Genomic DNA, 22469 nt, shown 5'->3' on the forward strand with positions numbered 1-22469 from the left:
CTATTAAGTAGATAGAAGGTGATTTTTTATGTAAAAATAAATCAAAAATGTAGAATAAAATTACATTAATTGTCAAGAAAATTCATTTTGATACTATAGTTCCTATTGTTTCTATATAAACTGTCTGCGTGATTTTGCACATATTATTAGATTCAAGATAGGAATTAAATCTTGAATAAAAAGGTTCTATTCAACATTTTCGATTTATTTTTATATAAGGAATAACTTTCTACCAGTTGATGCAATGCTTTCGGTCACACTGTGTATATGTAGCAGATTACTAAGTATAAACATAAAATTTCGTATCTAGTTTTGAAACATAAACGAATATACAATTGAGATAAGCTGTCTCCTCTATGATTAAGAAGAGCTGTTTAATCTATGATTAAGAAACTTAGAACAATTGAAAATAAAAACTCATATTAAAAAAGAAAATAGAATGATACTAAAAAATATCATATATTTCTACATTATTTATATGTACTTTTATACATTTGTACACTTGAAAAGTGCAATTATGCCCTTTTATATAGCATTTTATACCTTATGGATATCAATCTAATTTATCTTTATAAAAAAATATTCAGTTAATTATGTTCCAAGGGTTTAGTTTAAAAATTATTTCAATTTTCAATTTTCTTTATTATATTTTCTGTATATATCAGATGTAGTAATATGCCATTTTTATGTATCAATAAACATGAACCAATTGTTCATATTGAACATTATAAAATATTTTTTCACAAAGTAATCAATGAGATAGTTGAGCTGTTTCCTATAATAGCAGTGTTATGATACACAAAAATATTCAATAAACATAAAATTGAAATAATATTTAAACTAATAGATTTAGGACATAAATACTTTCGTTCATTTGAGATCAGGATCTTATTATAAAATGATCCTCAAAATCTTCGGATCCCTCCAGCACATTTTGAAACACTACTGACCCAGTCTATAAGTTACGTGGTTTTTATCTTTAAATCAATGTCAATTTTAACGTTTAAGCAATTTACCTCTATATAATATTATTTCTTCAATTTTTTGGACGCTCATTAATAAATCCTTTTTCCAATGCATATTCAATATAACCAACTTTTGCTATCATAATATGTTCCTGAAAAACATAATTTATTATAATGTACAAGACAATTGCATTACAAGACAACAGAATTCCATCTTGAAAAGCACTTTTCAAGTAGACTAACTTATTAAGGCAATATAGAAATATTTGCAGCATCTAACAGAGTATTTAATTTTCGTTTATAACATACTCTTTCATGTTCCTCTGTTTTAAGAATACAGCTTGTCCCAGTTGTGTAAGATACCCTGTATATACACATAAAATACATTGCTAAAATTACGTGTTACGTAATCAAAGCTATAGATAAATGGAATATGTATATTAATTGTCCTATGTTTGTCCTTAAGTTTGTGAATGAATTATGAATTTTTGGCAATTTAATTTTTGGTTATTTTATTTAACATTAATTAAAATATCAATGAATCTGGAAAAGCATATTTAATAGAAATAAAATTTTGAAATAATAATTATTGCATAATTCATTTCATTACTTTTGAGAAAAAGAAATATACGATAATATTTTATACATGCATGAATGTACAAAATTAATTAGGCCTCATATATCATTAATATGGAACCCAGGAATTAATAATGAATATGATACTCTCTATGCATAATTGCATATTACACAATGCTAAAATGACAAATATTTTATAGGCAAATAAACGATTACTTGAATAAAAAAATTAGGATATTTTTATATGGCACAAAATAGACATAATCCATTAAAATCTTTCACAAAATTTTCCATACTATTTTGTAATAACTAATTTCTTTCTTCTTCCTCAAGTGACATATGTATCTTTATATGTAACTTTTTAAGCAACTTATGTAATATTTAATACTGCTTAATTGCAGATATGACATTATATGTTGCAGCATTTCTTTTTATATTCTTTCGTCACTTATCGAGATTCAAGCACCTTCTTTTAGCAGTTTCCTACGTACCGTATTTTTCTACTATTGCCTTTATAAGACATTAGAATCATAAATGAATCGAACTATAACCAAAATTCATTTTTTCTAGCAACATATTCTTTTTACATATAATCTTTGCAACCTCGTAATAGGCTTCATTGATCTTATGTATTTCTTCGACGGACCAGTTTTTATTTTGAACCTAAAACTACTACAAAATGTAGCATTTTGTTTATGCAGTACTTAATGAATTTGTATAAATATAAAACACGGATTGTGTACAACTTGTATACAGTTCATAGTATAAAATAAGTTTTTAAATATTAATGTTATACAGATTATAAAATTCTCGATTTTATCTTTGAGAAAAATTTTATTATGTGTTTTCTTTGGCAACCCCACAGCAAAACGAATCGTACCTAAAATTATTTTTAGTTAAAGATCATTTAACTTTTGTTTGGGAAAGATTTTGTATTATTCATTTTTTAATTAAAAAATGTCTGTAATATTTAAGAATACTCACTTGTCACTTTCGTCGTATTGACAGGAATAAAATTACTCTTTCATTGTATCATACAATTTTTATTTCTTTGAGCTAATCCAGCTCTAGATAAGTTTCGCTCTATTTCGTCATCATCTTCAATACTAAAATATAATAATAATAAAACAAAATGTAACATAACATTCACAGAAAGAACAATCCATAAAATCAGCTTTTAATGTTTATTAATTATATTATACTTATTATATTATGTAATTTCAATAAAATTTAAATATAAATTAACCTTCTATACTTACGCTCTTTCTTGTGTATCAAGATGATGAACTAATTCATCTCTTTTATTTACTATTGAAACTAATTCTTCTAAAAGTAAATTTTCTCTCATTTTTTGTTCAGGAGTTTTTCTCCACTCTTCTACTGCTAATATGCTTCTCAATTCACGGTTTAACAATTCAAAACGTCGTTCTAGATCATCTTCTTTTTCTCTAAAGTATATTACAAATGATAAAAGAACAATACAACAAATATCTAAACAGTATTCAAGATGATTAATAAAATACCAAACACATAATTACTTACAATATATTCAATTGCATTTGCCTTCTCAATAATGCATTTTTTTTATTGACAAGCGTAAACCAAAGAGACATTAGTCTTTCTGTTTCATCCTCATTATCGCTTTCCATTGCAGCTCGAAGTTGTTTCTCAAGTTTACCAGCTTGAATATCTATTTGAGTTTGTTCTCTTTCTAATGCTTCTAATTCATTTTGAATATATGATGTCATATCTTTTCCCAGCTACATATGAAATGATTCATAAGATATTTGATTCTAACTTAATTCCAAATAAATTAATTTAAACCATACCCCTCTGAGTGTATATGAAGTACCATCAGGGCTAGTTTTATCTGGTGAAATTCTCTCTATTATCTTAGAGAATGAGAATAGAGGAGAACCAGTTTTTTTCTCTGCATCTATTACATTCGAAGTTCCTAGAGTGTTTCCATTATACTCAGACTGAAATATTTATTGTATATAAATTTATATCTCTTATAATGAATATTAAAAATTGTGCTTTGTCATAAGTGATGTAAAGAACATAAATTTCTATTCATTGATGGAGTAAGAGCATTAACATTCAAATCATTTAATATCAGAAATAAAAAACACACCTTTTTTTTTACTAATGTAGAGTTAAGCTACTCTAAGAAACTACTAAGATGGTATAAATATAATAGTAATTTTGTAATGATATTTTGTTATAATATTAATTTTACAGTGTTCCGCGAATCATTGCTTAACTGCATTTAGGACTGAGAAGCTATAATATTCCAGAGTAAGGGAAGTTATGTAGGGCTAGATGTATATATTAAGGATATGGGGGTACTCAAATGTTCGGGATCTAAAATTTATAACAGCAGATACAATTGCGCGATTAAAAAAAAAAAGAGAAAGAAGCCATGCTCTTTCACAGTGGCAGACATAGTTTTCTCTAGGGTGCACACTTTGGGAATCATTGCTTTAATAGATGTAATAATAGCATTTGTAACAAAAAAAAAAAGCATCTGTTGGTACTAACAGACTAGTATTTGGATATTAGAGGTTCGAGTACAGGAGTTTTTACTCTATACATACATATTTAAATATAGAAATATTCAATTTTGAACAAAATAATTACCTACCTTTGTACTAAATTTGTCACCTGGAGTAGACGGTGTGATACTACGTCTTGGACTATTATTCTGATCATCTATGGATCGTCTCTCACTATTATTGTCATCATTAATTTGATTTGAAGTAACATTAACACCCATTTTTACTTCCGCTATTAAACGTCTTGCTCTTTCACGTAATTGTTGCTGTCTTTCATCATCATTTTGGCTCTATAAATTAAAAGTTATAAAATAAAATATTTCTTAATGCAAAGGACAATCTGGTTAGAAATGACAAAGTTAGTGTAAAAAGTATGAAACTAAATGAATGTACACAACTATTCTACACAAAATAATAACACTGAAAAAAAAACAAAACCTCAATAGGATAAGCAGCAGTGGAAATAAGGCCAGTTGACTTTGTATGATTCCTAGCCTGTTCTAATAGTTGCCTGGCACGTTCTCTTAATTCGTCATGTCGACTGACTAATGGCTAATATAAAAAAAAAAAAAAAAAAAAGAAAGAAAAATAGTAAATTAGTTATGACACTACAAAAAAAGTTGGTAAGTATGAAGAAAGTAATTACATGTTGAGAACGTTGTTCTCCTTGCGGTGATGATACACTCTGATATTCAGTACGATTACCCCTTTCACAAACATTGACTGAATCCTATAAAAAGAAGATAAATAAAGTTAGTTCAATTACTAAACTATCGAAAATTTATCCTATATTAAATGTTACGATTTACATTAAGAATATAATCTGCATAATCAACATTCACATACAATATGCATGTATATATACATATATACATATATATATGTAATTTATTATAAATACTAAATATGTAAATTTTTCATACCTGTGTATTTGAATGCAAAATATACATGCAAAATATATATATAAACATATGTGAACATAAAATATGTTGTGCAAATAGTAAATGCATAGCATAAATAAATACATTTTGATGTGTGGACATTTTTCGTACTTTGGTATGAATATTAAGTGCAATTTACTGGAAATGCAAATGAGCAGATGGAAATATGACCATCTTTCATGAACTTCTGTCTAACAATAATTAACTTTATAAGTTATTGTGATCTTTGTAAATCTTTAGCATAATATGTGATTACGCAGGTATTGTGATTCTTAAATGAGTGGACATAATACCGTCGAAAAATATCCTCGCCATATTGCATAAGCGAAATTTACACATTTATATCAAAGCATAAAATGTCATTAACCAGAGCCACTAGTATTTTATATTATTTAAAGCGGTTGTTAGTTTTTGGCAGTTGTTAATCGTTTTATTAAAGTATTATAATTAAAATATTTTGAAATGAATAAACATCTCAAAACAAGAATTTATACTACATCTATACCATTTTCTATACTCACTATATTCACATTTATACTAATTTAAAAAAAAAGCAGTACAAGTGTGGACACGTGAATTCAAATACTGCTTTAAAATTATAGATAAGATATCTTTGAAACTATTTCCAAAGAAAAGTAGTTTCATACTTTTTCATTAAAAATTTTGTACACCAATCAGTGTATGAAAAGATTGACGATTCCATTAAAAAATAAAGTTACTCATAAAATCTTTGAAACATCTCCAATTTCAAAACAGACTTTTGTGCTATACGACGTATTGAACTATGATTTATTACTGAAAGTCATCAATTCTATTACTTCCAACTATTTCAAAGCTGTAACTCTATCCCGCCGTACAGAAAACCTGATATATTACATCTAAATATCTCTCCTCTTATGTATAAAAATACGACAGTATTACACACAAAGCTTTTATTTTTAAGATCAAACTAAAAATTTCGAAACAGTTTTTGCATTTGATATACGTTATAAGAAGTTGTTGGGAAGTCCTAATACTTTGAGATTACATAAAAAAATAAACAGAGATGAATTGCTAATGTAGTGTATAAGGAGATAATATAAACTCAATTACATAGCTATATAAAATTCAAATATTTAAACAATTCAAAAATACTAACATTATACATTGGCGTTTCTGATTTGTTAATTGAGATTGATTGAGACCACTTTTCATCAATTATTTGAATATTTTCCTCTTCTTCATCAGATCCGAAAGGATCTGTTAATTGTCGACGAGTCATTAATATAGGGCGTTGCTGTGCTTGTGATATTCTTGGCGGAGATTTACTCTGTGTATATAATTAATAATAAAATAATGTCAGTCACAAAATACCTCCTTATCACTCATTTAAAAATAGCTATTTATAACCGTGACACTATAAATGTAACATAACAATACATAGAAGTTATTTATCCATTATAAATTTACTTATATACCTTTTCTCTAGATGAGTACTTTTCTTTAGTTGGTGACAATACTTTCTCCAGAATACTTTTTGAACTAGCTAGTATAATATCTTTAACATCCTTAACACTTGATGGTGATTTATCCTTATTGCATTGATCATGATCTTGATTTTCCATATTCAAACTTAGATGCAACTTATTTTTTAAGGAATCAATATTAATGTCCTCTTTCTTATTATCAAATGGATTTGATCTAGAGAAAAATGTTGTATCTTTATTGTCTTTTCTAATATTTCAAAAAAATTAAAAATATTAATAATATAATAAAAACATACCGTCTGTTGCTATCAGTTTTATTATTTTTATGTTCCATTTGATCTTTTTTACGTAAATTAATTATTTCCTGACCAAACAGTTGCACGCTTACATCTGAATTATTGTCTGTATTAAATCTTCCAATCATGTAAGATGATTCATCTGTAGTTTTACCTATCTGATGTACCTGAAAATATGAAATAACTTTTTTTTCTGAAAAAGTGTACTATAGTTTTTATATTGTACATATCACTTTCTAGATATTTAATAAATTATATGTGTAACTTGATCACAAATGCATAGTATACTTTGTGTACAGGAAATTAATATAATAAATAAATGCATACATATGTGTGTGTGTGTGTGAAAATGTTTTTTATTTTATGAATTTATAAGTGTAATTATATGAAAAACCATGATAGGGTAACATTACATTTGCTAACTTTATATTTGCTCAATAAAAAAGTAATTTTAAATACAAAATGAGAGATCAAGATTAATGTATGTATTGGAGACAGAATTGAAGAGAGCTCCTTGTCATTCAGTACATTAAAGAGTATTTACAGAATTAAATGTTGTTATTTTATTCAGAATGAATAAATTTGATTTTATGTAATTTTTCTATAAAATGGACAACAAAACAAATAAAAAAACAAGTAATAGTAAAGATGGTAATTTAATTCTGTAAAAAAAGAAGAAAGAAAAAATACTATAAGAGATATCGAGTGCAGAATTAAATTCAAATGGACATTCTTAAAAAGACCGTAAAAGGCTCAAATTAAATCCCTGTAGAAAGGGATTTAAATTTCTGTTTAGTACAATTGAACTGATCATATCTTTTTTTGACAGATTGTTTCATATTAAAATCAAATGAGATATATATAAACAACTACTCCTTTGGATTTATGGATAATATAATTAAAAAAGTTAATTCTAGATACAGAAAAGTAAGACATCAATGAAATTTGTTAAATACCTCTAATTCATGACCAGTAAAATGTGCTCTCAATTGGTACAAGTAAGTCATTACAGCTAATTTATCAGGTACAGTTAGTATATCCATATCTGCTGGTTCTATTACTCTAGGTATACCAAGAGCTTCTCCAGCATCAAATGCTTTCTTACAGTTACCCTTTACATCATGTGGTAATAGTGAATCTATGTCTCTGAAAATTATTATTAAAATACTTATTACAAAACGGTGTAGTATTATTTTTATTAAAATTAAAAATAAATAATTTACAATAAAATGTAATTTTGAGCTATACATTTGTGAAAAATCATTCTATTGATCTTTAATATTATTAAGCCATTTTATATTTTTGTATTATTATATTTAATATTATTAAGATATTTCGAGATGCGTTTTCTAATACATACATAAGATCTGGTCTGAAATGGTGTATTATTGAACAAAATGCCATTCCATTCCTCCAAGATGTTGTAAGATTGGTAACTTTTACGCCAGTATAATCTTTAGTTACTTCTTTGCACCATTCCAATAAATCCTGACCCGGAGTAATTTCTTTTAATCTAGGAATATTGGCATCATTCTTTTTTAGTTCTAGTGGTTGTAATGGTAATCTTACTAGTGCACTATGTTCGATATTTTTACTGCAATAGTAATGAAAAGTATTTTATTAAAAATATTAAATTGTGGAACAATGAATCTTAATTTTCCTGATCAATTATTAACATACTTGTTTTCAACAGTAATGGTATCCTTTAAGGGTGATTTTTCTTTGAAAGAATCGCCAATACCTGATAGACTAACATCACGCATGATGTGATCGCCATCATTTACAGGAGTAGTATCATCTTTTGATAAACTTGCCACTGCAAAATGTGCATTATGATAAAGATATGAATTAATGATACATTGCGTACATTGTGCAAAGTTGAAAAGATTACTAGGAGAATGCTAGAAGAATAAAGGAGATACTGCTCTCTATCATTCACTGTCAAGCATTGATACATTGTTTTATTTGTATAAGTGACATTTTCAGCCAATATAAGAGCTTATTCATATGTCGGAGAAGCGTCAAGAATAAGGTTGTGGGCGTTTGATAAATCTTCATTGGAATCGGCCATCGTCGTATTATAACGAAGGTACGGTCTGTTAATACGAGTATGGATGCTACCGACTCGACAATCAACCGCAGCGGTTGGACACTCGCGATACTAGTGTGAGTGGCAGGTTCAATAACGAATCCGCGGTCAACGGGATGATAGATGTACATGCTCACAAAAATCTAAGTTGGACTCTTTGCGAAAACGTAGAATATCCACCGAGCGTACAGACTAAGTAACTCGCTAATACGACCTCACGAGAGAATGACTCTCCATTCGCGATGATGCTAGAGGAAAACTATGATGGGGTGTGTCTGAGGACACGAGATCATCAGATTCGTCGAGTTAGCCAGAAGGTGAGGGAATTTGGCGTTCTGCTAATTGGTCAATCTCCATATCGGTGGTTAGAAAAGATGCTAGCGCCCTCGAGGAAAGTTGCTAGTGGGAGACGCCGTTCGTTGAAAAATAGGTCTGCTTCTATCTTCCCGTAGCTGGTACAAAGACTGTTTGTTTGAAGGACTTTATCAGCTAAATCCCTAAGATTTATGACGGACCCCTCAGGCTAGCTGAACATGTACTCCGGAGACGCATCGACATCTTTAATCATCTTGCTCGGGAATAGGGTCTGCGTGTGGCGAGCCACGGGACAGAAACCGTTGGAATGTTTACTGTCGGCGTGCACACAAATATTTCTTAAGGAGAGCTATAGAATTACTCCATACCTTTGTTGACAAAACGTTCATCCCGACCGCGGCTACGTTCGGCACTGGCTGTCGCCTCCTAAGCTCATATTACAACTCTCGCGAACAATTACAATTGGATTGAATAACTACAATTGTTTAATTACAGCTATAGTAGACTCTAGATTACAATGTTGCGGGATTATCCAAAATTCCAAAGGCTCCGGTGTTCTTTTATCTCCGACACATATAATTGGGTCTATCAGAAACAACCAATCAGACTCGCATTCCTTTGACTAGTCATCTTTTCTCTGCACAAAACAAGTAATTAATATTTAATTCATACCACTTATTGGAGTACTAGGTAATTCACTTTCAGTAAGACTACTTGTCATTAAGTCAAGCTGAGCAGAGATATCTAAAATTTCATCAATGTTTTTTCCTGATACTTCTTCAACATCTTCCGGTATATCTTCATTATCAAAATCATCTAAAGGTGCAATATCGCTATTGTTATTAACTGACATCAAACTAGCCATACTCTGCATATCTTCATCCCTGATTGAAAATTATAATGAATATTAAATTTAATTAACTATAAATCAAAGCTTAAAAAACATTTTCTTACGTTGCTTTTCCTTCTCTTAAGAAAACACAAGATAAAGTACATTCTAGTGCAGCACTAACAATTTTTTTTGATGTTGGCTTTAAATCCAATTTAAGCTGTTGTTGACTAGATTCTAATGTCGCATATTTTTTCATATTTATATTTGTCGCAGCTACATGTCGTCTTTTACCAGTAGAAGAAACCTAGTTGTATTATATTAATGTATTAATCCATATTTAACATAATAATATTTGCAAATGTCTGTATCTATTCTTTCTTACATCTTCGATGACAAATGTCCAATCTTTATCTTCCAATTCATGGGTCCTTGGATCTTTAAACAAAGTTACAGAAACTGTATGATTATCAGGAACTGCCCAACTAATAACACCTTTTAGTGGATCACTTAAGCTAGGTTCCCAATCTAGTGGTTCTGAACTAACTCTTCTACTACGCCTTGTCCATACAACACTTAGTTTGTTTGGCTTCCTATATAATGTTACAATATAGTTTCTGGTGTATTTATGTATGTTTATGTAATATAAAATAGTTTCTAATAATATTTGTATGCATCACATATCTTATATACAAAACAGCTAAAATATGTTATATACATAAATATGCTATAGAGGTAAAGTTATAATTAATGATAAGAGTTACATTTTATCAATTATTCTTTCACATTGTTGTTTACTATAAATATTGTCACAGAGTCATAAGTATTTATTTATTTGTAATGGATATTTAATATCTTAAACCAGTTATATTGTGTAAGTACCTATGCTTGTGTGAAATGACAGAATGTTACTCTTTTTCTGCAATGTTCTAATTTAGTATAATAATTCCTTTTCAAATTGATTTGTAAATACATGTATATACAAAGTTTTGAATAATAATATATTAATAGCATTTTATGTAATAATGAAATGTTTCGTGTACGTGTTCCTTACGATATATTAAGCACAAAAAGAATCACTTACGATAAATATTGATTCGCGTTAATAATGTTGAAAAAATACATATATATCACTCACCATTTTGTTGTCGTTTCTAAACTGACTTCATGATACGACACGGTGAATTGAAATTTCGCGGCTCTCTTGTTTACCCGTTGTAATCGTTTCCAGACGGAACTCATTTTTTATTGAACTATTTTTTCAATGATCTTTACAGTATTTCCAACTTATAATGATTTACGAACGATTCGGCTATGACACATCATCTTTCGTTGAAATTATGAAAATTGAGAAATCAGTCACTCTCTCTCTTGCAAAATATACGAATCAATTTTTATTTCTTTGAAGTTATTAAAGTATTAAATTAGTAAGATACTCTAATCATTCATATATATGTGACATTTTCACTAATGTAATATGAACAGGAGCATATATTTCCTTATTCATTAATTCATGAATTTTTCAAAATATTACGCATTTCATTATTGTGTTATAGACGCAGCGTTACCTACGCACAAAACAATATATTTTGATAGCACACTGATTAACAACACCTACAACCACGAGATTAAAAACTTTCTGAATCAACTCGATCTCATACTCTGACGAAAGTTTCGTCACGAAACCTTCCAACTTATTGATCTCATACTATACGACTCTATGATAAGAAACTTGGTTATAATAAACTGAATAGATTTTGTTTAATAATAATTTTTAAATTCACATAGTTTCAAGAGGATCGAATCATAATCTTAATAAATTTTGTTAAATATATATAAAGTTAACAATTAGAATTGTTTTATATAAGAGACTAATTTTATTCTATTAATATTAATCTTTCTATTAATATTAAGTAAAATTAATATTAACTATATATAATAACGACATGCATTATAAATAAATAATCTAATATATAAATAACACATTAATCTAAATAATTCATACATTAATGTCGTTGTAATTGTAGAACTTAGAGGTTGTTACTAACTTCGTGTCATAATTCGACCGAAACATCCTCTCTAACCTTTATTTATTCTATGAATTTGCGCATGCTTGTTCGCTTAAAATCAAATTTAAAAATTACAATTCTGTACTTTAAATATTGACTCCCTAGTTAATAGAAAAGACAGTATTGTTTTGATAATGCTTAAGATACGTGACATTTTATTCGGGAGAGTCCACGAAATTTTTTCATCTTAATAGCAATTCGATAGCTGCTATTGTTTACTATCAAAGCACAAACATTGCATAAACAAAGCAAAAACATCTCTAGAGTTGAAAATTTGCTATTTTTTTCATTCTAAGTTTAATATTCTATAACTGTTTATTATATATTTAAAACATTTTTAACAAATAAGGATAAAAAATTACTTTTCTATAATGATGGATGAACATACTAAACCAACTTAGTTTGAATTATTTTAAACAACAGTTGATTCGAATCAACCATTGTTACCGACGTATTTGAAATTATGCGGTTTCGAATGAAATATCTACATGTGTGTTCAACTATAGCACGATCACATAAATCTATATGATCGTAGACTATAATTTAATACTTCCAATTAGTCGACAGAATTTGGGAACCCCGTTGGTTTAAGTACGAATAGATGTTTATTAATAAGGTAACAGTTAAATGAACGTCTATAAAAATTATAAATTAGAGAGGAGAAGAAAAACAATTCTATTTTTCGTTGGAACATATTTTCTTACCCTTAGCGTTAAACAAAAAAAACTCGTCGGTAACGTCGAGCGTGTACTGTTACAAGTCGACAAATTTCTGGAAAAGATGTTTTCAATAGTGACCTTATTGTCTTTCAAATAAAGAAATAATATCAGACTGACCGGGGAGATGCGAATAGAATGTAACACGCGTCATCTGATTCAATATATTTCGATAAATTACGACGAACAAAATGTATTGAAAACGTAGATACCTGCGTTTAGTAGTTTTATTTGATTAAAGAAAATATATCAATATATAGGGCACCTAATGGTGATACAATTTTAGATTGAAATAAAATAATATTTTTGCTCGGAAAATTTTAATTATATTAGGTCATCCCATAAGTTCGTGCCGTTTTTCGAGCGGTTATATATGTTAAGATTGTTTACATACCTTTCAGTTTCATGAAAAAATGTAATCCCCCTCTCGTTGTACAACTTCTTCCCATTTTTCTGGTAGGGCCATTATTCCGTCTCGATAAAAGTTCTCACGTTTTTTTTAAATAATTTTCTAAGCTATTTTTGAGAATGTCAATGTTCTCAAATTTTTTACCTACTAAAAAGTGTTGTAATGCTCTGAACAGGTGGTAATCAGATGGGGCAATGTCTGGGGAATATGGGGATGTGGTAAAATTTCCCAATTGAATTCAGAAATTTTTTGTAACGCTTTTCAAACATGCGGTCTAGCGTTGTCGTGATGGAAGATAACGCCATTTTTCCTATTCACTAAACCTGGTCGTTTTTCAGCTAGTGCTTTCCCTTAATTTTTCATACAGAACTTCCTTTCCGAAATTCATATAACACGAGATGTCGAAAATGGATACGCATTTCACTCATGATTTTTTACTGTTAGAAGTCACTGTGTTCACTATATTACGATCTTATACCCATGGAAATCTGCTCTAGCCTGTTCTCGATCAGCTAAGCTCAAGTGCATTGGTCCCTTATCGCCGTACGTTTATAAATCGACACATGAAATGTATACACAAAAGTCGGCACGAATTTATGGGATGACCTAATATTATGATAAAGAAGAGAAGGGAGGAGAAATGTCAAGAGCAAAAAGAAATAAGAAAAGGGGGAGAGAGCCAATTAGATCCATATCTTTCCTTTACAATTTTTCTGGGAATACATTTGGCAGATTATTGTAGTTGTTGAGATTTGTAGCACGTGAATGGTCATCTCTATTGAAATTTCTTTTTGATGAGATTTGGCAGCTTGATAGTTCGCAATACAATAGTATAATTTCTTAAATTGCAACATTTTTTGTGTGAGAATTTTTGTATCATATCGATGAGATTTTTCCGATTAAATTAAAATTAAACATGACAATTTGGAGGTATGCAGTGTTTCTTATGGTGGTAATTTAGCAGACCAGGCAAAATTAAGGTAGATTTCTGCTGTTTCGCGTAGTGAGAGAGTATTAGATTTTAGATATCGACTGTTGCTATAATCCCGTGCACTGTACCGTGAAGTGGCGTCGTTGCGGGCAATCTGCGAAGCTGGTTGAGAGGCTGCCACAGATTTATGTGACATAGGCCATACGCAGCAACTAACGATGAGCGACAACGCGGTAACAGTGAGCGGCAGAGAGGGGACCAATGTTTGTCGTTCTGTCTTCTACTATTATGTTTGTTATTTTAGTAGCTATCCAAACAGCAAATAAGTAGTAATAATGAGTACGAAGAATTATTTTGATATCGAATGTTTAATAACTGAAGTGCAATGTAGGCCGATTTTATGGCAAGATAATCATAAAGATTATAAAAATAAGTCTATCACAGACCTGGTATGGGAAGATGTAGGAAAGCAGTGTAATTGTTCAGGTAAAATGTTTATTCTATTCTTATATTGTTACGTAATTAAATTAGCAACATAATTATTAATGGATACACTTGTAGATTAATAATTTCTTAACCGATTTCGACGATTCTTAAGTATATTGTGAAAATCGACATTTTGAATAACTTTTTCCTCGTAGGAAAATGTCGCACTCATTTAGTTTTCTAGATATTCGTAAAAAACTGCCAGTACTAGCGAATTGAATTCTGTCCATATGTGTGAATCTGACACATTTACAAATATAACCAAACGTTCACCGTTCCGTTTGCCGCTTGGCGATCTGTTTACATCTACTAGCCATTGATCTGTTTATCTTTATATCATACTTTACGAACCTAAATAAATGATTTCTATGAAAATCTCGTTTACGACTGCATATACGAGTCTTCTGACTTGCTATTCAATGCAAAGCGAATAATGCAGAATATACATTTTTAGTTGTTTTATACATTTGTTACTGCTACTACTACTAAGGCTACTACTTCAGACGAGCCATTTGCGGCAAATCGCCGCAGCGGCAGGACAGGTTGGAACAACAAGAAAATACCTGTGTATGTATTCTTCTTTTGTGAGACAGAAGGACTTTATTTCTCTGTTCTTTTAACGCAGCGCAACGGTGTCGTACGATAAAATGTTACTCGTCTACACCGAGCCATATGAAATAAGCAATACAGCGAATGAGCGGCAGTGCGTCGCCGCGTTAAGCCGTGTATGACTTATTTCATATAACGAATTATTTCAGTGCGATTAAACCTATGTCTGTCTATGAGTTTGATTTATTTTCTGCCGTCTTGTCGTCACTCCTTTGACCGTTCCTGCCACTCGCCACTTTCTGTACGATCGAGGTCAAGGGTTCTAACAGTAATCGAGTCTAAATGCAGATGGCGTTTACTGGACTCGTTTTCTAGGTAATAAACAATTGATGGTGGCGTACAAAAGGCGTGAGCTTTTTTGAGTAGCTTTGAAAAAAGGCACGTACAAAGATATCAACTGTACTGACATAAATTGTAATATTTATAGTTTTTCTTTCATTCGTATACATATATCGAATTGGGTATATAAAGTGGACAGGGATATCTTCTAAATTAAGTGTTCTACTGAAGACAAATAATTGTGAAACTCACATAAGAATTCCTATAAGATATCTTAATTAATACATATAATATACATGTATATATTTTTAAATCAAATGTAAAGAAATATGAAGTGGAGAAGACGAAGGAGCAAAAGATTGAAAATTGTATCTTATACTACAACATTTCGATAGTTACTAGTATATATCGGTTCTATTTAAATAGACTGCATCTACCATCATCCGGTACAGGATTATCATTACCATTTCCTACATTTAACTTTGTTGTTACTCGAATGTAGTCTAAATCACTATCTCTGTCTCTTTCTCGGATAAAATTGTGTAATATACAAACACATTTGATGAAAATGATTGCTTTATGCAGTGAAGTTTCTATATCCTTAGCCAAAAGACAGGATATACTATAGAGAATACGCATTATCGTTACCCGATGTACATCACAAGCACACAAAAAGACATTTTCCACAAATACTACTACTAGTATGGCATTGCCGAAACACAAGATCGCAGTCTTTTGATGTTTTGAAAATAGTCAATCCGTTTTCAAAATAGTTTCCAAAATAGTCACTTTTAGGTAATATCTAACACAGAAGATTTCAAAGTCACTGCAAGGTCAAATACATAAATTTGTCCCATATGACATTGTATGTTTTCAATACGATCGTGCATACAGTTGATTGATTTATTCGAAAAACGAATGCCAAATAACGAAAGACTGATCACAATTGCTAAATACCTGTTATTGGCAAAAATAATAAATATATAATACGATGTTCGAAAAGTAAATGCAAATTTTTGTGCTTTCAGGAGCTGTTGCAAAACTGAAATGGAAGAATTTAAAAGATAGCTATAGGAAAAACATACAGAAGCTTCCCCCTTTGAAATCTGACTCGAAAGCAACGACCCCATGTAAGGTCAAATGGCCTTATTTCGAAATGATGGGATTCATCAAGGAGTATGTAGCTCATACTCGCGGTGGAAGTAATTTGCCAGATAATTCGTTCATTAGCGATGATAATATCGAGGAACAACCTGATGAAGTTTCTAATGATAACGTCAAAGATACATATGATTTTGCAAGTACTTTGAATTGTACGCAGGAACATTCCACTTCCGCACCTATCCAATTTTTAGATCCAGGATTTCACTCAAATTCAAAATGTTCACAAAAATCTAAATACAAATACAAAAAGCAGCGGAGGGATGTAGATATCGAATTTTTAAAGCTAGAGGAACAGCGGCTAGAGTTATTAAAAAAAGACATAAGCAACAAAAGCGAAGAAAACTCAGATCTTCAGTTTTTTAAAAGTTTACTTCCTTTTATGGAATTGTTATCTCCAATCGAAAAATTGGAAGTAAGAGGAGAGATACAGAATGTTATTATTAATAAACTACGATTTAGGCAACAAGTCTAGATGGTATACTGGTAATATCCGAAAATTCAGACGTCACACATATCTATACAGAAAAATCAACAGCAAACTCGAATATATTTTTTTTACGTAAATTCAAACTTTAGTGTAAGAATTAGGGCAAGGATTATTAATTATATACATACAGTATCATTATCATACATCATATCATTACATACATTATCTATATTATGTATAGAAAAATCGATTTTGTAAATTCATGCTGCTTTTCTAATCTTATCAAATTTCTTTTGTCCGTACGTACGCATGTACGTACACAATTTTGAGTGAATGTAGCAGTAATAATATAATAATAGGATTTAAGTAATAATGAAACGTTTCGCGTACGGGTTCGGTATAATACATTAAGCGTAAATAATTTCACGTAAATAATTTTCCAAAAATATATATAACACAACGCTTTATTATCGTTCCTAAACTGATTTTATGATATGATACAGTGAATTGCAATTTTACGGCTCTCTTGTTTACCTGTTGCAATCGTTTCCGGACGGTTCTAATTTTTTATGAAAGTGTTTTTTTCAGACCATGTGTCCAACTTATAATTATTTACGTACGTCTTAGTCATGACACATCATTTTTCGTTGGATTTACAAGAGATTCGTATCATATTGCTGATAAATTATCGAGCGTTTTGTTAAATATTTATAACGTTGATAATTACAACTGTTTCATATAAAAGACTAATTTTATTCTACATTAGATATATCTGCATTTAAATTTAATTATATATGTACATACATGCGATATACACGCGTGTATTATAAATAAATCAGCCGATGTATAACTAATATGTAAATAATGACTCTATGCAATTGTAACTGGACAACTTTAAAGCATGTCTTACTACTAACTTATTGTCATGGATGTCACGATGCCAGGTTTCAGTTGAAACATCTCTTTAGCGGGTATTTATTTTACGAGTCTTCCTGTGATTCTTCGTTCAAATTAGAAAATTGCCGTACTATATCTTAGTGAGTATATATAGCAATCAATGGAAATAGCTAACTAGGTCTATGTCTAACTAACTCCCGTAAGTGTAATTGTCTATGAAACGAAATGTAAAGTTCTATTAGAAATTCATACAAAATTACCATTATTGCTACTATATGAATATCGATTGTGAAAATTGTTAAAGGAAAGCGTAATTTTAGAAAATATGATTAGGGGCATTAGGTTTGTGACATCATCGAGATAATTACCAGAAATTGATGAGAATTGTTGAATCATATGTATGATACATTACATTCTATTTCTTATATAATACGTGCAACATGTATTTATGTTAACTATTACTTTAGAAGTTCTATATAACATGAAACACAGCTTCCTTTTTAATACAAGTTCGTACACCTAGGTAGAGTAAAGTAAGGCGTTCAACGATACGAACGTAGAAATTGTTTTATATCATTATTCGTCATAAAGTGTGATTCTTCCTTGAAAGTAACGTACAAGGTTGGAACGAATTTATTAGGAATTTTTTTTGAGTATTCTTTTTAGTATGTATTGTTATTTGTAAGATAATAATTTATCTATTTATAACTTTGTATAAAAGATTGTTTAATTAGAATTAAATCGCGTTATAATATTGTATATATAATAAATATATTTCAACATATTGAAGCAATCGAAAGAATTTGTTAAATCTTCTAAACACGATAGAATATAAATAATACACTGATGAAAGAAATTCGGATTTTGTTGAACTTAATGTTTGCATTTGCGTTACAGACAATCAAGCATAATGTTATTAGCTACGTGGTTAATATCAGATATTTTGGCTATTTCAAGCGTTATAATTGCCGGATGGTACATCTATTACAAACTACATATCTTTAAATTTTGGCAGAAAAGAGGAGTATTTTATGTCGAACCTACCTTCCCTACTGGTAATATAATGCCAATTGTAATTGGCAAACGATCACAAGGTAAGATCACTGTGAATAAATATAAAGCTAATGTCAATCATTTTACTCTAAAATTCGACTCAGCAAATCGAGAAAATGCTGGTATTAACCTTTAAATTAAAAAGTCATTTTATTTGAAAGTTGTTATTAGTTGCATACAGTTGTTTACTGGAATTTTATTAACATCAAATCATATTGGAATACAAATCGTTAAAGAAGTGTGAAAATTGACAAGACAATCACTGTGAAAATTGTTTCGTATTAGTATCGTAGTCGTATTTTACAATTAATTCTTTCGATTTCGTACAATTAAATTGTACAAAAGCTGCATATTAGTTAACTTGGATCGGTCAATAATCGAACGAGATCATATACATATCACAGACATATCTCATGCGGTATCCTATAAAAATGTCAACTACTGTTAAATGAAACAGTAAAAAAGGCAATGTATGCTGTAAACGAAATGTTATGAAAGTGTTTTCACATTACGTGCTCGAATAATACGAAACCATTATCAATATGTTAGATATAATATCCATTGCTACACGCGGCAATTCAGGCTACGTGTTTATCAGAGCATACGGTGCTCGAAGCGTTAACACGACTCCAATGCCTGCACCTTCTAAAAATTATCGGCTTTTGAGAAATGCACCGTGGCGGCATCTCATCTTCGTCTTTCACATAGACGTAATAAGATTGTTGGTAAAGAAAAGTCGTTGTTGACCCAGCAGAGTATCAAGAGTATATTTAACGACTTAGGATAGCCAATGTCTGTAAACTTTAATATAATCGATTGCAGTTTGGTAACAATCGACTGGAACACGATGTTTTCAGTGATTGTTTCCCAGTTTGTACAGTTAATACGATTTGTTGGTCTCATTTTGAAGGAGATGTGAAAAGACGTTAAAAACACGCGCGTTATTCATAATTTACGAGTAGCTACGTATATGTGTCTATCATCAAGGTTTTATTTCGTAGCCGAGTTTTTCGGAGATATTTATCATCGATATAAACAGCATCCTCTTGTTGGTATATATATGCTTCACAAACCATTTTTGATTATAAACGATCTTGATTTAATTCGAGACGTACTGGCGAAACAGTTTACAAATTTCCACGATCGTGGGTTTTTTTGTAACGAAAAAACGGATCCGCTGTCCGGACATTTATTTCAATTACCTGGAAAAAAGTGGAGGAATTTGAGAGTAAAATTGACACCAACTTTTACTGCGGGGAAACTTAAACAGATGTTTCCGATTATGAAAGACATTGGAAATACCTTAGCGACATATTTGGAAGAAAAGGCACAGACAAGATCGACGATCGACGTAAAAGACGTATTTTCGAGGTATGCGTTTCTCGCGTATCATATATCGACCGATGGTTTGACAACAAATAGACTTGTAGATAGTAGATCACTTGTATTCGTGAACATAAACGCATGCTTGTAAATCAATACCTGCTTTTTCAGATATGCCGTCGACATTATCATGTCAGCAGCATTTGGAATAACGTGCGATAGCTTGGAGAATCCGGACAACGAATTTCGCTATTGGGGAAAGAAGATATTTGATCCGAAGCCTCTTTGGAACGCTCTTATCGTATGGGCCCCGCAGGTTTTTGATTTCTTTTCCATACCATATACCGACAAAGATGTCACAAACTTTTTTATAAACGTGTTTAAAGAAACTGTGGAATACAGAGAATCGAATAACATCGAGCGAAAAGATTTCTTGAATTTATTGATGCAGTTAATGAGAAATGGATATGTGGAAGCAGACGATAACTCGGAAGCAGCAACTCTTGCAAGTAGTTATCCTTTCGTTTAAATAACTTTTCGTATTGATAAATATTTCGATATTAAGGACAACGATAATACAAAATTATTATTTTGCCGTGGTACAAATAGAAAATAAATTGACAATGACGGAGGCTGCTGCACAAGCTTACGTCTTCTACTTGGCTGGTTTTGAAACATCTTCGACTACAGTTACATTCTGCCTGTATGAATTAGCGATGCATCAAGATATACAGAACAAAGTACGCGAAGAAATTCAAACACAGCTGGAGAAGCACGGTGGTGATCTGACATACGATGCTGTGAACGAAATGACTTATCTCCATAAGGTGATCTCTGGTATGTATGTGACTGCACTATAACGACAAGCAACGTTAAATTTAAAACATTAAAACGTTTCTAAGGTATTGTATAACTGAATTGTGAACTTTTATGCAAATCTCTGTTACTGAGAATATAATAAACAACGTAGCATCTCGATAGAAAATTGATTGAAAACCTTTATCTATCAACTAATTATAGAAAGCACTATATTTTGAAAATCTGTCGAATATTTGATTATTTTGAATTAATTTTATATTTTTATCGATTCGTTTCAGAAACATTACGGAAATATCCTCCGGTTACTGTCCTAAACCGTATCTGCACAAACGAAACGACGATGGAGGGAACAAAATTTGTCATACCTAAAGGAATTGCTGTGACAATACCCGTTTTTGGTATTCACCGAGATGCCAACATATACCCAAACCCGGATAAATTTGATCCAGAACGATTCTCCGAAGAAAATATAAAAACTAGACATCCCTATGCGTATTTACCATTTGGCGAAGGACCAAGAATATGTATTGGTAAATATATTTTTCAAAGTATTTGCTCACGTAAATATACCTACTCAATTTATGATAACGATAGAAAATTCTATCTCGTCAAATTAAAACGTAACTCGACAATGATATTTTCAATTAGTAATAAATTAAAAAATTTTGATCGTAATAAATCACTTTGTTTTTGACGAATCATGGTACTAAACAGGTTGTTTCTACATTTTAGGATTAAGATTTGGCCTTATACAAACAAAGGTTGCTGTAATAAATGCTTTGTTAAAAAATAAAATGACATTCGCACCAGACACACCAACTACTTTGGATTATGAACCGGGATCTCTTATATTAATACCAAAGGGTGGTGTACACTTGACCATCGAGCCATTAAAGTGACTGCATCGTTAAGAATATTAACAATAACGACGTGTTTATGTTACACGTTTACAAGTAATTTTTACACACTTTCTACGGATTATTTTTTATAGAAAAAATTCTGCAGTTGTCGAAAAATAAAATTATACGAAATATGAGAAAAATGTTTATTTTTATGGTTTTTAAGATAAATTATAATAATAAATCAAAAAAAGACACGAAGGAGGAAAAGTATGGAAAGTAAAATTTTAGTTTACGTTAATTCTTTATTTCTTGTTTTATACATCTCTAGATTTGGAAATAAAGTAACGGAGATTGTTATTGTCCAATATTCTTAAATCTATGTCGTGTTTTATTTCGAAAAACTTGATAACATT

General features: G+C 30.3%; 3 protein-coding genes across 6 annotated transcripts; 2 read left to right on the forward strand and 1 right to left on the reverse strand.

Annotated features, from left to right (window-relative positions):
* Positions 1-1762: 1762 nt before the first annotated feature.
* Positions 1763-11735, reverse strand: LOC117242657 (EH domain-binding protein 1). Of its 4 annotated transcripts, XM_033509517.1 has the most exons (18): positions 11171-11735; positions 10418-10625; positions 10158-10339; positions 9876-10087; positions 8480-8615; positions 8160-8393; positions 7756-7945; positions 6800-6966; positions 6495-6717; positions 6176-6346; positions 4743-4826; positions 4535-4648; positions 4186-4386; positions 3371-3520; positions 3084-3301; positions 2801-2989; positions 2526-2647; positions 1763-2421 (listed from the first exon to the last, which is right to left on the reverse strand). In XM_033509517.1, the coding sequence occupies exons 1-17, from the start codon at positions 11272-11274 to the stop codon at positions 2566-2568; spliced, it is 2865 nt and encodes a 954-aa protein (XP_033365408.1). In that variant the 5' UTR covers positions 11275-11735; the 3' UTR covers positions 1763-2421; positions 2526-2565. The 4 variants fall into 4 exon arrangements, with proteins under 4 accessions (XP_033365408.1, XP_033365410.1, XP_033365409.1 ...); XM_033509519.1 differs by lacking the exon at positions 6176-6346; XM_033509518.1 differs by lacking the exon at positions 4535-4648.
* A 2634-nt stretch (positions 11736-14369) lies between these two features.
* On the forward strand, positions 14370-17568 carry LOC117242680. Its single transcript, XM_033509573.1, has 2 exons — positions 14370-14643; positions 16560-17568. The coding sequence occupies exons 1-2, from the start codon at positions 14493-14495 to the stop codon at positions 17165-17167; spliced, it is 759 nt and encodes a 252-aa protein (XP_033365464.1). The 5' UTR covers positions 14370-14492; the 3' UTR covers positions 17168-17568.
* Positions 17569-17702: 134 nt separating this feature from the next.
* LOC117242666 (cytochrome P450 6a2-like) lies at positions 17703-22423 on the forward strand. Its single transcript, XM_033509535.1, has 7 exons — positions 17703-18640; positions 18917-19113; positions 20074-20443; positions 20567-20904; positions 21005-21232; positions 21493-21744; positions 21947-22423. Exons 2-7 carry the CDS (start codon positions 18930-18932, stop codon positions 22111-22113), a joined length of 1539 nt encoding a protein of 512 aa, XP_033365426.1. The 5' UTR covers positions 17703-18640; positions 18917-18929; the 3' UTR covers positions 22114-22423.
* Positions 22424-22469: the final 46 nt, after the last annotated feature.

The sequence above is a fragment of the Bombus vosnesenskii genome, unplaced genomic scaffold (assembly GCF_011952255.1).
Source record: "Bombus vosnesenskii isolate JDL3184/JDL3185 unplaced genomic scaffold, Bvos_JDL3184-5_v1.1 scf7180000016275, whole genome shotgun sequence".
Lineage (NCBI taxonomy): Eukaryota > Metazoa > Arthropoda > Insecta > Hymenoptera > Apidae > Bombus > Bombus vosnesenskii.

Excerpts from the sequence above, each read along its gene's own strand:
- LOC117242657 (XM_033509517.1), bottom strand. The coding sequence starts at position 11,274 with ATGAGTTCCGTCTGGAAACGATTACAACGGGTAAACAAGAGAGCCGCG. Across the intron at positions 10,626-11,170 it reads TTAGAAACGACAACAAAATG|GAAGCCAAACAAACTAAGTG; the intron begins GTGAGTGATATA and ends AACATTATATAG. Across the intron at positions 10,088-10,157 it reads TTAAGAGAAGGAAAAGCAAC|GGATGAAGATATGCAGAGTA; the intron begins GTAAGAAAATGT and ends ATTTTCAATCAG.
- LOC117242680 (XM_033509573.1), top strand. The coding sequence starts at position 14,493 with ATGAGTACGAAGAATTATTTTGATATCGAATGTTTAATAACTGAAGTG. Across the intron at positions 14,644-16,559 it reads AAAGCAGTGTAATTGTTCAG|GAGCTGTTGCAAAACTGAAA; the intron begins GTAAAATGTTTA and ends TTGTGCTTTCAG.
- LOC117242666 (XM_033509535.1), top strand. The coding sequence starts at position 18,930 with ATGTTATTAGCTACGTGGTTAATATCAGATATTTTGGCTATTTCAAGC. Across the intron at positions 20,444-20,566 it reads GTAAAAGACGTATTTTCGAG|ATATGCCGTCGACATTATCA; the intron begins GTATGCGTTTCT and ends CTGCTTTTTCAG. Across the intron at positions 21,233-21,492 it reads TCTCCATAAGGTGATCTCTG|AAACATTACGGAAATATCCT; the intron begins GTATGTATGTGA and ends GATTCGTTTCAG.